Here is a 16,181-nt window from a genome sequence, read left to right as displayed (position 1 = left end):
AATTTATTCCCGAAGTTCAGAGGCCTTAGGGTATTCTCCTAGTCAGGAGCAGATACCGGTAATGGACACCAGCCTCACAGGTCGGAGTTTGCGCATCTCCTCAGATGTAGACTAACATAGAAGACAGTTTACTACGCCTATAATCTGAGGTATCTTGATTATGAAGTCATGAAGAGCCCTTATAAACACATTTAATGAAGTTTGGGACAGCGGTCTTATTTTATATACGAGTCGAAATTGTAAAGTTGCAAAACCAAATTGAAACAATCAAGATCTTTCAAGGCTTCCGGTCAACTTTTTTTTTAGTAAAACTGCATTCCGTCAAATATTATTTATTTAAAATTGTAGACCAATTCATTAGCTATAAAAATCGGTTTCAATTTCTATTTTATCTTGAACCGTTTTAGAGAAATGACATTAGGAAAACTATGTCAATTGTACACTTCCGTGTTTTAGGATCTATATAAACTAGGTATTCCAGTTAAAATTTAAAGTTACCCAAATGATTATTAAAACCAGGTATATAAATGGCTAAGTGCTTATATTTCTCAAATGTAACACTGATTTTCATTGGTGTATACTATTTGGTGATTAAAAGTGACTCAAAAATAAAACCGTTGATCAACTTTGTCATGTAATGGGAAGTAACTCCAGCTAATTTATACAAATTTTGTAAGTAAAGAGAGGTAACTCTAACTGCATTACTTACCAAACACTGTTATAGTCTGTTTCAAAATAATCAAAGCTTTAAATTTTAAGACTGTTTATTATCTGAAATAAATAAAATCACATTTAGTTTATTTTCATCTTACAAATCTATTCAAAAAGGAAGAGATCAAAATGTCAAACATTTTCATATGTTCATTTTTTGTTCATGTATCCTGGGAGGAATATATACAAATGCAATCATGCATTGGTCCAAGCTGAATGAATCATTGATTCCAATCCACAGGCACTTGTCTCAAATTTATTTTTTACTATATACCTTAATATTAAGGTATATAGGGGGAAAAAATTCTGAGACAAGTGCCTGTGTTCAAATCTGAGGAATGTAAATACTGCTTTTGATTTTGAATAACTTTTAATTAAACAAATGAAATTTTCTCTTAAAATCAACATTGACTTACAGAAGTGATTAGAATTAAGTAACCTTACCATCAAAACTAAATGTTCCATCATCTATATCTTCCAATATTTCTGACAGTTGCAAACAGTATACTTCTCCTGTGTTTTCTGGTACAATACTGTCCCAGTAGCTAATCTGAAATAAAACAATGGTATAATTATGCTATTCATTGGAATAAAAAAATGTGCTTTCATCTACATTTTGCTAAATAAATTTAAAAAAGCATGTGCAACTAGCTGAAGCGTGTCTTGTCCATTGACTATATTGAAAGAAAGTTAAGCTTAGCAGATAAATTATAGTAAAATTGAAAATAACTTTTATGCTTGCAAGGCTTACATAAAAATGTTATAAAAGCATGAATGCAACTAGCAATTAAAGCAGATTATAAAAGCATTAAGCATATGCATGTCTTATTCTCATCAATACATTACAAGCACCAAATCATAAAAACTGTGTCACTGATATTGATATTTTCAGAAGAAAATAAAGAGATAATTAAAAGAGAGTAAAAATTAGAAAATAAGGATAGACCTGTAAATATACAAAGTAACTAATTGAATATTAAGTGCCAGTCTTGGTAAGAATCAGTCTCTGTAAGAATCGGGCAATTTAAAAGAATTTGTGTTGAAAAAAAGCTGACGGTCTCACCATACTATTTTGAATATCATCTTCATTCTCAGTTAGAACTAATAGCAAATTACAGAGTTGGTTCCCCTTAAATGTTAATTTCAAGTGCATTTCAACCAAATTATAACTTGAATTACATGTACCAGAACAGGAAATAGAAATGCATGTTATATTCGTGCATCATTATATATTTTGAAATTAAATTGAAAAACTTGTAAACTTGGGTGGTATCATGTTTTTCATGTTTTCACCACTGCCAAATTCTTAGGAAGACTGGCACGTAATTAATATGCATTAATTTTGTTTATAATCCCTATATAAACAAAATCATTAATTATTATTCGACTATAACTGAGGAACTGAGGGCAAACAAAAAATCTAGGGGTATTTCACAAGAAAACAAAGTGGGTAGTTATTCTATTTAAGATTTCATGCAGGTTCTACATGCAAAATTAAAGGAAAAATGATTACCAAGTTGGTATATATGGAAATAGTACAGTGAATACCATTTCAGAAACATTGTGAGATTAAGGAAAACACTTATATACCCCATGTGTACTGGATCAAAAAAAATTGTGAAATTAAAATTACAGTGAACTGTCAAAATTTTAAAATAGATGATTGATAACCTCAAATTCCCTATCGTTGAAAGAAAGAACTTTGCCCCTCCATGTTTGGTCGCTCCAAGTATGTGAAACATATTTTCCAATGATTCCAGATGGCTGATTTCGTATGGTATTTATGAGATCTTCTGTTTCCTTATTTTTTCCATTTTCATTATCATTCATCAACTTGATAAGGCTTACTAAATTCTCAACTAAATCTTTTGTGTCATGTTGTTTTCCTTTCTTACTAAATTGTATCAAATGTTTATTATTGTGACCGAGATTGATATGCTCTTTCACCATATTAATTTGTGACTTCAAAGCCAAAATTTTATCTTTTTTGGTTCTAATTTTGCAAATATTTTCTTCGATTATCTTTTTATTTTTCCAAATTCCAATTGTTTCCAAATCTTTAAGCATTTTGCATTTTGATAGCCTTCTTTTTTCCTCTCTTTTTGTTTTAGCCTTTTGTCTTTCTTCAATTATTTTTATTCTATTTTCGTGAAGTTTTTTCTGTTTCAATTTGGAATTGTTTATAAATTCTGCATTATTGCGTACTGCTTTGTTTATGATTTGACCTTTTTCAGACTCTTTTTTTTCCTTCAACCATTCTGCTGTTTTATTGTTTTTATACAATAATTTCGATTCTACAGTGCGTAAGGTACAGTGTGGAGCACGTTTAAGTTCAGCGTCAAGTTGACCAAATACTCTCTCCACTGAAATATTGTTGGATGGACATGTTTTCGTTGACTCAATTAAATCATCTGAAGGTTGAAAAAATTTTCCAGATGGAAGGAAATCTTTAAATAAAGTTTTAGATTTTTCCTTTAATTTAATACAAAAGCGTTTCAAAAAAGACTCAGTAGCTGCATCAAGAGAGGATGAATGTTTAAATAAAAGTTCAGTAACAGGATCCAGTGGTAATGTTGGTCCAGGAAGAAGCTGTATAGAATTTTGAAGAAGAAGTGACGGATTTTCGGAAGCTGTTTCTAAAAGTTGTATTAAAAGTTGGTAAATTGGTTCCATCTGTAGAGCATTTCTGTTCTCATTCACCGCTTCATTCCAGTATGGTTGAGTAATAACTTTACAAATAATTCCTAATGCTCTACAGATGGCCAAGATATTGTCATCTTGTAATGCATTAAAAATATAATTTTCTGTAAAATTCAATGTACATTTTGAAGTTTTAAAATAGTTCATCAAATGGCTCTGCAAAAAAAAGGTTCCTGCAGCATTGAAGAAAAGTGTGTTAAAGCGATTGCCACGGAAACTAACAATAGGAATGTTTATTATGCCCTTTTCTCTTAAATAGGTAGGAACATATAAGGGGTCGCCTGTGCCATCTTTGTAAATAAGTTTAGAAATTGATCGAATAAGGTTTTCTGTGGAAGAGAAAATCGGCCTTTCGTTGCCAAACCCTTTTATTTTGAACTCTTTTTCAATATCAACTAGTTCTTTCTTACAAACATCGGAAAACTGTAACAACGGATGTACAGAACATTTAAAAGAGTTGGCTGTATTATCTGTTGCTTCATTCAAAATGTTGTTTACTTTTTGCTCAGTTGCACTTCTATCAGTCATAAAACTTGACACTTTATTAAGAACTGTCCTAGGATCACATATGTTAGATAAAGTCTCATTGACACATGATACATATGTGGTGGCTTTCCCATCTATAACCTCAGCAACACCTACTGTAAAGGTTTTTTCATCTGTTGTAAGCTGGCTTGTGTAATAATGGTGCCCTCGTTTAGTAGTGGCATCTCGCTGCATTGTAAAATAGTCAGGAGATGCCAATACTTCATTCAAATGCTGCTGTGCAACCAGACCAACTTCGGATGACATATTACCTACAGTTGATTTACCTGGCAGGTCAGATATCTCAATGTCAACAAGTGACAGAACTGATCTTATCACTGAATTTACATTATTTATACCAACACCTTTGCTACTGAGGAAATAGTATAATTCTCTTAGTTTGTCAGTATATGGTCTTCCTTTTTTATTACTACGACATTTTAAAACATCTTTAACGGAATCGTTACCATTATTATTTTCATCAGTAGCCAAATCTAACTCGGACCTTAAATTGTCTAATTCTCTCTTGATGGTGTTGCATTGTGTGCTCTTTTCCTCCAGTTTACATATATTTTTCTTTTTTAACTTAAGTTTAATTTTCAAATTTCCAATTTCCTGCCTTTTTATTTTTTTAATCAATTTCGTTACCCTTTTTTGTAAATCAATATTCTGGTTTTTCAGTGCATCATTTCTTTCAAAAAGATAAGTTACGTTCATTTCTGCTTTCTTCAGTTTTTTTTCTATTTCACTTATATGTGTTATACATTTTACAGCCTTTTTCGGAAACAAGAAATCTTTATTCAAAAATTGCTGATATCTGGTTAAGTTTCGCGCATGTTGGAGACGCTTGGCTGTATTATATGTCCTTTTCACTCTTGAATAAAGACTACTTTTGTTGACAGAATCTTTTGGTTTTCCAGATATTTGACACAAAAAGCTATGAATAAGTTTCTGACTTCCGCTAAATTTTTTAAAGGCTTCAATCACAATTTTATGTTTTAATTTGGTATTGGCCTGTGGAGAATTTGACATTTTGACAGTTCAAGGTTTTTCAAATATTTATTACCCTCGTTGCTAAAAAATGTAAAATTAAAAGATTTACTCTATATTTATTCAATTTTCACATCATTTTGAAGTTGTGAACGTGCATTTCTAATTGCAAGTGTTTTTAAAATTAATAAGCATGAAAATTTGGGTATTCTCACCGTAAATAACAGTTATTTCACTTTAACCCTGAGCAGTATTGTTTCCTTTTTTTTAGATGTTTTGTTATGCAATATATATATAGATACGTGATTGCAAAATTCGACATTAAATCTATCTAGGTGTCGTTCCATTAAAAAATATTTTTTTTAGTATTAGTAAATTTTAAATATAGATAAACACAGTCAACTGAAAACTTTAAAAGTATATTCCAAATGATATGTCATGTACATGTATGTAGAGAATATAATAGTATAATTGTGACATGCAAAACATTTTATAAAAAGCTTTCTACAAAGTTTGTTTGGCATAAATTGTGTAGTTTGACATACTGTGAGATACAACAGTTAATAACTTGTTTAATTTCAGTGCAACAATATAATATAATATATGAATAAGTGATAATGGGTGGCAAATGATCATGAAGAATAAAGATATCCTTTTGATAAACTCAAGATATAAAAAGTAAAATTAAATATTTTTGAAAAAGTAATTCAACCAGTATACATTTAAGCAGCAACATCCATATTAGCCAACCTACTTATTCTATAACTCAAACAGTATTTAAAAATAAAATGGTTCGCTGGGCGCAGCTTGATACAAAATGCTTATTTTTGGCCCCAAATTCCTTAACTGTTGGTTCCATAACCCCCAAAATCAATCTCAACCTTCCTTTTGTGGTATTGAACCTTATTGTAAAATTTCATAGAGATCCATTCACTTAAACTAAAGTTAGAGTGCGAAAACCAATGTGTCTACGGACGACGACGACGCCAACATCATACCAATATACGACCTCAAGATTTTTTTGCGGTCGTATAAAAATTGGAAGTATCTCACATTTTATTTCATACATTTAAGAAGTCTTTCAGAATGAGAAGAGCCAGTATCAGAATCACTTGACTCTTCATTCTGTTTCCTTTTTAAACCTATGAAAATAGATGTCTCCTGCACTTCAGATGGTATTTCAATTTCAGTTTTACTGATGGTAGGGTTAATCAATTCAGCTGATGCATGTGCATGGCTTAAATTAGTTGGACACTGTGTTTCAGCATCACTTAAACTAATACCATCTGCTCCCTCAGGCTCAAATAGCAACTGACTGTCAAAGTCATCAAATTCAAATGATTGAAATGACTTCTCAGGCAGGTACATATCTGTCCTAGAGAAAGAGGGCATCTGTGTTTCATCATCACTAAATGAATGTGAAACAACAGAAGCCTCACTTTCCCTGGGTAATTCAATTTCATCTGAACGAGAACAAACAAGATTTTCAGGGTTATTTCCAAAAGTCATGTCACATGTTAGTTCAGATGTTGTGACGTCTTTCACACTTTCTAATTTATCTGACCCACTCATCCCCATAGTAAGAGAATCAGTTAAATCATTTGCACATGAACTTGCAGCAACAATAATGCTAGAATATCTTCTACATACACAACAGGTGCATGCTTCACCTAGATAGGGAACATGATCTGCGAGAGTATCTGAAATAGTGCCGTCTGGCAGTATTTCACAATAATTCCCAGTTATGTATCTATACATAATGGCATAACGACAATTATCAAAACTGTAAAATGTCTGCCAATTACCACCCAGGGTCAAGTTATCACCTGTTGCCATTTCTGTAATGTGCAATAAAACAGTATTTGTAATATTTTCACAAACTATTTATGTCTATATTTGACATATTTTTCTTCCTTCACAACAAACCTTAAGTTATTGTCTTTCAAATCAATAAATTAAAAAAAAAAACAACATGCAAATCAAGCAAAAACAAGCAGTTGTATAATAAGTTTTAAATATTTGGTTTAAGACTTACATGTCTGTCAAATAGCTGTACTAGAGCTTCAAAATGTAATTGTCTGGCTCAATTTAAACACCCTCTATCTGTAAAAAATCAAAGATTTTTATACATTTTGCATATTGAATTGACAAGTCTCAGCTTTGATGAAATGTCTTTTATGTGATTGCTTTGTTGATTATGTTTTCTTTTTAAATCTGATTAATAAAAAAAATCAAAATATTGCTCATTAGACAGTTAACAAAGGGAAGTAATCCATATATTAAATTATTATCTCCCCTTTTAAATATTGGCATTGACTGTTCATTATTTTCTGTAATGTGTTATTATTTCTATAACCTTATTGTCTTTTAAATCATTGTTATAATTGTTTGTTTGATATCTAGCAGGAGTTGGAACTCCTATTGTTTTATCATAATCCAGCCACCTTACCAAGTTGAAATTGTATTTCTTAATTGGTTAATAAATACAGCAATGTTGTTTCATGATCACCTATTATAAATAATGTTACAGTTCTAGCTGGAACCCTCAGGTTACATAACACTTGGATTGCCTGATTAATGGTCCACACGAACATGTGTAATAACCGTTCACCATGCTTACATGTTACAGAGCCAACTAGCATAAAGCAGAGGGTGACTAAGGACCAAGAGGTGCATAAACTGTGAAGCAAGACATATTTTGCTTATTTACATGCATGCATTGAATGTGTATGGTGAAAGAGAGAGAAGTTTGTGCACATGCCATTAGAAAAATTTATTAGAAAGCATGTTATATTGTTTGCAGTTATCAATACTATCACAAAGCATACCAAAATGAAGAAAACACCAAAATCTTTCTTCGATAGACCTCTGTTATCAGCAAATCTAAAAATCATAGAAATCCAATATTTATTATAATTCGTGATATTGGTATAAAGTTAAATTGACAGTAATATAATAATCATCTTATTTATATTTGAAAAATCTGTTTTTTAAATAATTTTTAAGTTATCTGCACTCTTGGTACAAAATTGAGTATTTTCAAATTATTTCTGAATTGTTTTGATTCTTTGGTCCGACCAACAGCTCTGATTACCTTAGCAGTCATATTTTTCTGTGATTTCCAAATAATATTTTTGGTGTTTATTCTTGTTCTAGTTTTATATATGTTCTGCATAGGCAAAGGGTGCTGTTTTATGTTGCCATGTTTTTTATATAGATTATATCGTTGATTTTTTTTGTTTGAATGGTTTTACACTTGTCATTTTTGGGGCCCTTTATATCTTGCTGTTTGGTGTGAGCCAAGGCTCTGTGTTGAAGATTGTACTTTGACATACAATGGTTTACTTTTATAAATTGTGACTTGGATGGAGAGTTGTCTCATTGGCACTCATACCACATCTTCTTATATCTATGTCAAACTGGTTTAACCCCATGGCATTCTGTATCGTGACCAGGTCACGATTTCTAGACCATATACATGAGTTGTTTTTGTTATATTTATTTTGGTGAAATTTAGTTTTCTATTTGTATGAAAATAAGCATATTTTGTTATTAACATTTTATCATTCACTTGCATACCAATAGGAAAAAACTGTTAAACTCCTCTTGACTGGCTCTTTAATTACATGTTCACCATTTAAATCTGAACAATTATACCTAAAAATCAAAGAACACCATATATAATTTACATGTAATCATCATTCCATTGTTAATTCATTAATAAGTTATAGTTACTTTATGCCTTTTTAAATAAAATAAGTCATATTAATAGTTCTTAATAAAGTTAGAATTAGTTCCCCTTGGCTTATGCCTTTTACTTCTACAAGCATTTTTTCCAGACCTGCACACAAATAAATGGAGAATGTGTCCAATGATGCTATAAAGGGACATAACTCAAGAATAGTAAAAGTGACGCTACCTAAATTTGCACTTGATCTGATTTTTTTTTACTAATAAGCATTGTGTGTACGTTTCATAACATGTAGTTGAGGCAAACCTTAGTTAGAGAACCGAAACAAAGTTCAGAAATTTTAGGATTTGTAATGGGGCTTAACTCTAGAATGGTAAAAGTGACACCACCAAAATTTAAACTTGATATGTGTTTTGTGGTAATATACATTGTGTATAAGTTTCATAATAATGGCTGAGGCAAACTAATGTAGGAACAGAAACTAAAAATTCACATTTGGTTTCATTGGTAAAGGGGCATAACTCTAGATTGGTAAAAGTGACACTACCAAAAGTAAAGTTGATCTGTGTTTTGAGGTCATAATATATTATTTATTGTTTGTTGATTATTTGTTTCTACCTAACACCAGTTTAAGACAGATTAATGTTTTTACATTGCATATTTGTATTTGTGCCACTTCCTAAATTGTTTGTTTGGTTGTCTCATTTAATGTACTTTAATATCCCATATCTTCTTATAATTGTATGAGTTTTACTTTGTTTATAATTTAATGGTTTTGAGGTTATGGTAATTGAAATATAAATATCACTTTTATAAGCCTACTTACCAAATTTGAAAACAAAATAAGAAGGTGGTTGTCTTCTGTATCAAAATATCAACTAATCACTATATAATACAAGTAACTCCTACAACAAAGAAACAAGTGTAGGCTGCTATTCAATGTCAAATTAGAGCATTGTTGCATTAAATTACTTAAAAAAGAGACACCAATCACTATCAAAATAATTATTACCATTTGGTTGCACAGTAGATAGATAATCAACTTTTAAGAGGACCTCATAGAAGATTACTTAAGTTGTGATACCCTTATTAAATATAAAGACCATTTATCATTAACACATTGATCAAAGTAATCCTGCCTCTTGGCTATGTACATTGTGTACCAATTATTATAATGACCCATTGATTACATAGGGATTATAATAACAAACATTTGATTATATAGGGATTATAATAACAAAGCAGTTAATTAAGAAATAAATAATAAGCAGGCCTTAGTTGAAATATTCAATGACCCTCCACTTTTATATAAAACTTGTTGACAAAAAGCTGATGTAACCACTTTATCTTATGAGTATAATTGTACAATTTTGAGAAAGACATCTTTTCAACAATAGGGTTCATATAAATAACATAGACACTACTTTTATTTCACATGTTTAACTTTGTTCCTATTTCAAAAAAAATTATCAATGCTGCACTGCACTATCATATCATATCCAAAAAAGTCTATAGTATAAGGGGGGTAACTCGAGTTGCCTAAAACCTGTATTTTTCGTAGAAACCTAGTCGCCGACGACCGACTGATTTATATCCATACATTTAGATAAATTATAATTAATATACATTAATAAGTATAATTTGGTATGAAGTAGCCCGCAAGCTTGATGCTGTTTAATACATTTTGCAATAAAAATGGCAGTGTCCGTCTTTCCGACCTCATCGTTTAACAGGACTATTTTCCAAACGCAAAAACCAGTAGAAAACTCACGTGTATTAATAAGATTTGAACAAAAACAGTTAGGCCTTACCTTAAACAATTATTACATTCAGCAAATATTAATATTGGTCTGATGGTTGATGTAAAAAGCTCCTTTCGAAATGGAATACCGGCAAGATTGTGAAAAGCATGAGAATGAGAATACCGGAAGCAATAAATTTTTCGTTCTTTTAGGGCGCCACCTAGTGACCATTGGAATAGCAAATTTCATTTTAAAATTACCAATTTATCTCTTTTGATAAAAAATAATATAAAAAAGATACTAAATTTTTGTTCGCGTTGCTTAAATATGCAAATATTTCTTCTTTTATATCAGAAATAATCCAACTTCAATTGCAATCAGTCATAGTTTAATGCATTCAGATAATTACTTAAATTGGTATAAGATATGAATAATTTAAGGTGGTACCTAACACTACAGGGAGATAACTCAAGTAAAAGGGAGAAAAATCAGCTAAACGTTTTAATTACGTTGTGTTGTTAAGGGAATATTAAGCTTCTCAATGATCAAAGTTAGTGTTTGTCAAACTGCTATATAACCAGTCTAATTTTTCTGATAAATTGGTTGGTTCAAATTTTTTGAAATTTTTATATTTTTGTCAAAGGGTCAAAGTAAATACTTTGTCAAAATTTTATGAAAATTAAACGAGCCAAATTAATTTTAGTGAAGGTGTTGGGTACCACCTTAAGGATAAATATACATACACTATTGTTTTTATTAAATAAGAATTCAATAATTTCTCTTTTTTAATGGAAATTATTGGAACGCCTATGGCTTTTTGTACTTTTTATGGTTCAGGATTGGTACTTTTTTTATGCGGGGTTCTTTAAAACAGCTGCACAAGTTATTTTTGCCTGTAACACTGTGTTTATACTGTACTTGTTGAATGAGGACAAAGAAACAACTCTAAACTATCAGCTTAGTAAAACAAACACATGTCTGTTTTGTTGTCAAATTTTAAATTAAACTTTTTAACAGTATTGATTTATTTTATATTGTATTAACTCATGTAGGTGTGTCCTTGCACAAAAAACGTCATACATGTATTGTATCATGAGAACTGATAATACATGTATACTATTGGGGACATATACAGGTATAGTATTGGGGACATGTATTAAAATTTAAAAGCGTAGATATCATGCTTGAGGTTTTCGTTTACAAAAGTGACAAGCTAACTCTGATCAAGCCAATATCTTGATAACATAGCTATATATATAAAATTATATAGTTATATCGATAGTGGGTTTGTCTTCATTTAAATTTAATGTGTAGAGTGACTTGGGACTTTATCAGATTTTTAAAGGTAAGATTGATAAATTTCTAGCAAAAAAAGGCCAAATTTGTGAATTAGAACTAATTAGGAGATCAAGAATCATAAAAGGGGAATAACTCATACAATAACTGCACCACTATTATATTGCATGTATTGTGTACCATTCTATATGTTACAGGCCATTGGAAGATTAGGTGGTCAACAAATGAGGCAGGAGTGTGATCATATGAAAACCAAACCTTTAGATCAAAACAATGAAGAAATAATACTGGACATCAAACATTCTAGAAAAGAAGTCCAGTTGCTAAAAGACTCATTAGAAAGTCTGAAGCTGTCACATACGGAAATGATAAAATCTCATGAATCACTTCAAGAAAACCATGCAGTTGTGACAAAAGAAATAGAAGAAATAAAGATCTATCAGATAGATACTGTACCTTGGAATATTAGAGGTAAACTGTTGAAGGGGACTTGGGTTACATCTACTCCATCAACATTAACTTTTTAGGTCACCTGGCCTGTAAGGGCCATGTGAGTGACTGTTATCACTTTGCATCAGTCCTTCATTAGACCATTCATCATCTTTGAAACCACTTGGCCAAATTGAAATTTTGCAGGAATAATTTTGGAAATTCCTCATTTTGTTATGATAGGAAGAGGAACATGGCCGCCAAAGGCAATTCTGATTAGTCAAATTATATCAAATACAATAAATGTAGTTAGAAGAGCTTGCACATTACACATGAAAAAATGTTTACATATATATATATATATATGTTCCAGATCATATGAGTAAATGAACTGTACACATGTAGTCATGACCAAAAGCATGTATAAATAAACTCATGGTCCGAACATTCACTTGTTGTTGAACCATGTGAGTATATTCTAGTTTGGCTATTAGCAGTTAGACTGTAGGAGTATTCATACCATATAGCCATTTATGAATATGTCCACATGTCTGTGTCCAGGCCAGAGGAAAAGTTTCGATTTGCACACGGCACACATACACAGACTATATTATAGATCGCCGGAAGTCGGTTTGTCTGTTAAAAGATGACGGTCAAACTGTCAACATCAACAAGCCCTTGGTTTGATTCCTCTGGAATTTGGCTTTTCTGTATCAATAAGAATGTCTACACTGTACAAATGGGAAACTGTCCCAGTATAAATGTAAAAGTTCACGTAGCACCAGCAAACAAAAAACCTGGATTATGAACTTCATGGAAACACATTTAAACAATTAGGTCCAAGGACACAGTTATCGTCCTTTGGTTTTCGTTGTCTACAAATATAGTCCCTAGTGTGAACAGTGTATAACTTGCATTTTTTTTTGATACACTTTCCCAATTTATTTCTTGATATTTTATGCATGAAATATTAAGTAAGGGGATGAAATTACATGTTAAAAAAATTTGGGTGCTGAATCTTTATGTTAAGTAGTGATTTGGTCCAGTTAAAAAAGGTCAAAAATTAGAATGTCTGAAGCTGTCAAACTGAATTTTAGCCCCCCTTAACACAGAATTGTCAATATTTTGAGTTAAAGCTGGTAGAAGTTTCTATAATTTTGATATTATTTGTATCAATAGTAGTAAACTTCACTGTAAAAATCTTTTTGAGATAGAGCAGGTGTGATTTTTTTAATTTGAATTTATTGTCTAAAAGAAATGCACTACGAAATAACTGTGTTCTCAGGCCTAAGAGATGAATTCCATAAATGTAGATTCTGTACTTTGGCAACTTTCCTGAATGGTTTGCTGGTTTCAATTTGTCAAACTCAATAAAAGTAAAGGATTTACATCTTTGTTTGACAGAAATTCTGTTAAAATGTCCAATTTTGGCATTATACGGCTAAAATAAGCATTTTAAAGCAGTTTCCATTTTATGCCTAAGAGCCATGCTGACTTTCTATCTGACAGCTTTTTATGTTCCTGATATTTGTGTTTCTATGCTTAAATCAAATTTAATTAACCATTTGTGAACTCGGAATCTAGAGAAAAGTAGATTATCACAGAAAAAATGTGCAGAATATTTGTATTTATGTCCCTGGTTAAACGGCCTGTTTGATGTATGTGAAATGTGAAGAGCTTTGTACATAAAATCTGTAGTCCATCACAAATATTTCACTAAATCTGTAAAAAAAACACTTTACAATGATCAGTACACCCTATTCATTTCATATGCTACCATAATTTTCTTCTTTAGGATAATAAGTGGTTCAAATATATGCCAAATGAGACTAAAACTACATGCAAGTTTTCCATTGAAAAGTGAAAAACTGGTCATCAGACCATACTGTCTGCAAAAAAAAGTTGAATTCAAGAGTCCTTTTGCAATTAGACTTCTTGTATCATGACATCTTAGCATAGAAATGAGCAAAAAGTAACAAATTTCAATTTCTTATAGCCTCTGTGTGCATTTTTATATGTAAATATGGGCTACGGCCTAAATCGACTCTAAATAATTCTCAGTCTTACATGGCCTAAGACCATTTTATACTCATGTGGTATGCTTTTTGTAACTTTTCTTTACATTTAAAGTACATTTAATATATATGGAAGAATAATGTATGGTTAAAAAACTTCACAAACTTCAAATTGGTTGAAAAAAATGCATGTTTATGTAAGGCTTCCCTTAATTCAAAAATCTCTATTTTCAGGCACAGGCTCATATAAATTTGACTTTTGAATAACTGTAATAAATCTGATAAATCAAATGAGTGTTCCGTTGCTTTTAATACTTATTATATTAAATTCAAGAGTATTTAAAAAGCAAGTTTTTGCAATATTTAAATTTTTAGGCCAAAATCTTGACAGTTGAAAATATTTGATTTAAACGTCAAAAATAAACCACCAAATTTCAATATTAAAATGGCCCTAGTTTCTATAATATATATCCTATGGCCATGAAACTTGGCCACCTACTATCTTATAATTGCCTAAGCTTAGGTCATGCAAAGTTTTATTAAAATTGGTCAAGTCTTTCTATCCTATTAGGTCCAAGGACACAGTTATCGTCCTTTGGTTTTCGTTGTCTACAAATATAGTCCCTAGTGTGAACAGTGTATAACTTGCATTTTTTTTTGATACACTTTACCAATTTATTTCTTGATATTTTATGCATGAAATATTAAGTAAGGGGATGAAATTACATGTTAAAAAAATTTGGGTGCTGAATCTTTATGTTAAGTAGTGATTTGGTCCAGTTAAAAAAGGTCAAAAATTAGAATGTCTGAAGCTGTCAAACTGAATTTTAGCCCCCCTTAACACAGAATTGTCAATATTTTGAGTTAGAGCTGGTAGAAGTTTCTATAATTTTGATATTATTTGTATCAATAGTAGTACACTACACTGTAAAAATCTTTTTGAGATAGAGCAGGTGCGATTTTTTTAATTTGAATTTATTGTCTATAAGAAATGCACTACGAAATAACTGTGTTCTCGGGCCATTAATTTTCCGTCAAATATACATGTATGTATTTTAGGTTTAGATTTAAACATTTAATTGGCCTTCAAAAGATATTTTTTTTATATTCTTTTATATATTTTTTTGAAAAAGTAAATAAATAATAAAATTAGTACATGTTTTGGTCTATACTGTATATATATTGTAACGTTGGTAGCCTATATATATTAACTAGAGACAAGCCATGTGTACTGGTTAACATACTTTAATATAATGCTTGAGCTAACTAATCAACACAAATACATATTGCAATACGACGTGCCCTTATCTGCTATGTCTATCAACACAACACGTGCGTGAACTCTTGAACTATATAAATATTTATGAATGAATGAAAGTTACAATACTACATCTCTTACTTTCTCAGATTAAAGTTCTACTTTGATTAATTATATTACTGTCTGTGTAGTCATACAATCTTTAACTGTCTGTGTAAACAAATAAGTGATAGAATGCGTAAAATGATATCAATAGAAAATTAGACTTTATAGTATGTGATAAATGTAAATTATTCGGTACGCGTACGATAATGTCAATATAATTAGTGGATCATCTGATCAATCTGATAAGGCTATCATGACGAGTGTGAATAGTAAATTCCACAAATTGATTTGTATTATAGATTCACAAACATATAGATCAACATCAAACCTAATAGACAACTTTCGAGTTCGATGCATTTCCGTCAAAAACTCTGGCTTTAGTGAACATCATTCGTGCGTTTAGGGGCATCGTCACTACCAATGTTGAGCAAGTGGTTGGAAAACTATAATGCTATTTTGCACGAATTATTCGGCAAATTAAATTCTCATAATTGACAATCAGCACTACTGTCATTAGGGAATTGTGATTAAGTACTTACAAAACAAACATTATTTCTAGTTTATCCTGCACAATGATGATCACTAAGACGCTTGATGAACGTTAATAGTGCAGGGATACAGAGGAATCCCCTCTATCTGGTAAATGACGTCATAAAGGCGCGCATAATTGACGAGTTTTTTCCGGTGAAGGATGAACTCGAAAGTGGTCTATTGATACA

At 31.0% G+C, this 16,181-nt stretch overlaps 1 protein-coding gene and 2 long non-coding RNA genes across 12 annotated transcripts in view; 1 reads left to right on the top strand and 2 right to left on the bottom strand.

Annotated features, from left to right (window-relative positions):
* LOC127718574 (serine/threonine-protein phosphatase 6 regulatory ankyrin repeat subunit C-like) overlaps positions 1 to 16,181 on the top strand; it is a 184,171-nt gene that overhangs the window by 82,301 nt on the left and 85,689 nt on the right. The window contains exon 4 of one of the 9 annotated variants that reach the window (XM_052224640.1): positions 11,853 to 12,126. The exons of the other annotated variants lie outside the window; for them this stretch is intronic. Coding sequence (XP_052080600.1) covers positions 11,853 to 12,126 — 274 coding nt within the window. The remainder of the gene's footprint in view (positions 1 to 11,852; positions 12,127 to 16,181) is intronic. 9 annotated transcript variants of the gene reach the window in all.
* The window catches only part of LOC127718578 (uncharacterized), a 61,419-nt gene that overhangs the window by 23,689 nt on the left and 21,549 nt on the right, over positions 1 to 16,181 (bottom strand). The window lies entirely within an intron of this gene.
* On the bottom strand, positions 476 to 10,593 carry LOC127718576 (uncharacterized). Of its 2 annotated transcripts, XR_007989913.1 has the most exons (7): positions 10,429 to 10,593; positions 9,444 to 9,522; positions 8,506 to 8,583; positions 7,755 to 7,809; positions 6,962 to 7,029; positions 1,156 to 1,261; positions 476 to 771 (listed from the first exon to the last, which is right to left on the bottom strand). It is a non-coding gene; the product is annotated as an uncharacterized LOC127718576 (long non-coding RNA). The 2 variants fall into 2 exon arrangements; XR_007989912.1 differs by having other exon boundaries at positions 9,444 to 10,593.

This window comes from Mytilus californianus, unplaced genomic scaffold (assembly GCF_021869535.1).
Source record: "Mytilus californianus isolate M0D057914Y unplaced genomic scaffold, xbMytCali1.0.p SCAF_10, whole genome shotgun sequence".
NCBI classification, from domain to species: Eukaryota; Metazoa; Mollusca; class Bivalvia; order Mytilida; family Mytilidae; genus Mytilus; species Mytilus californianus.
Note: the sequence above shows the minus strand (reverse complement) of the source record. Positions and strands in the feature narration are given on the sequence as shown.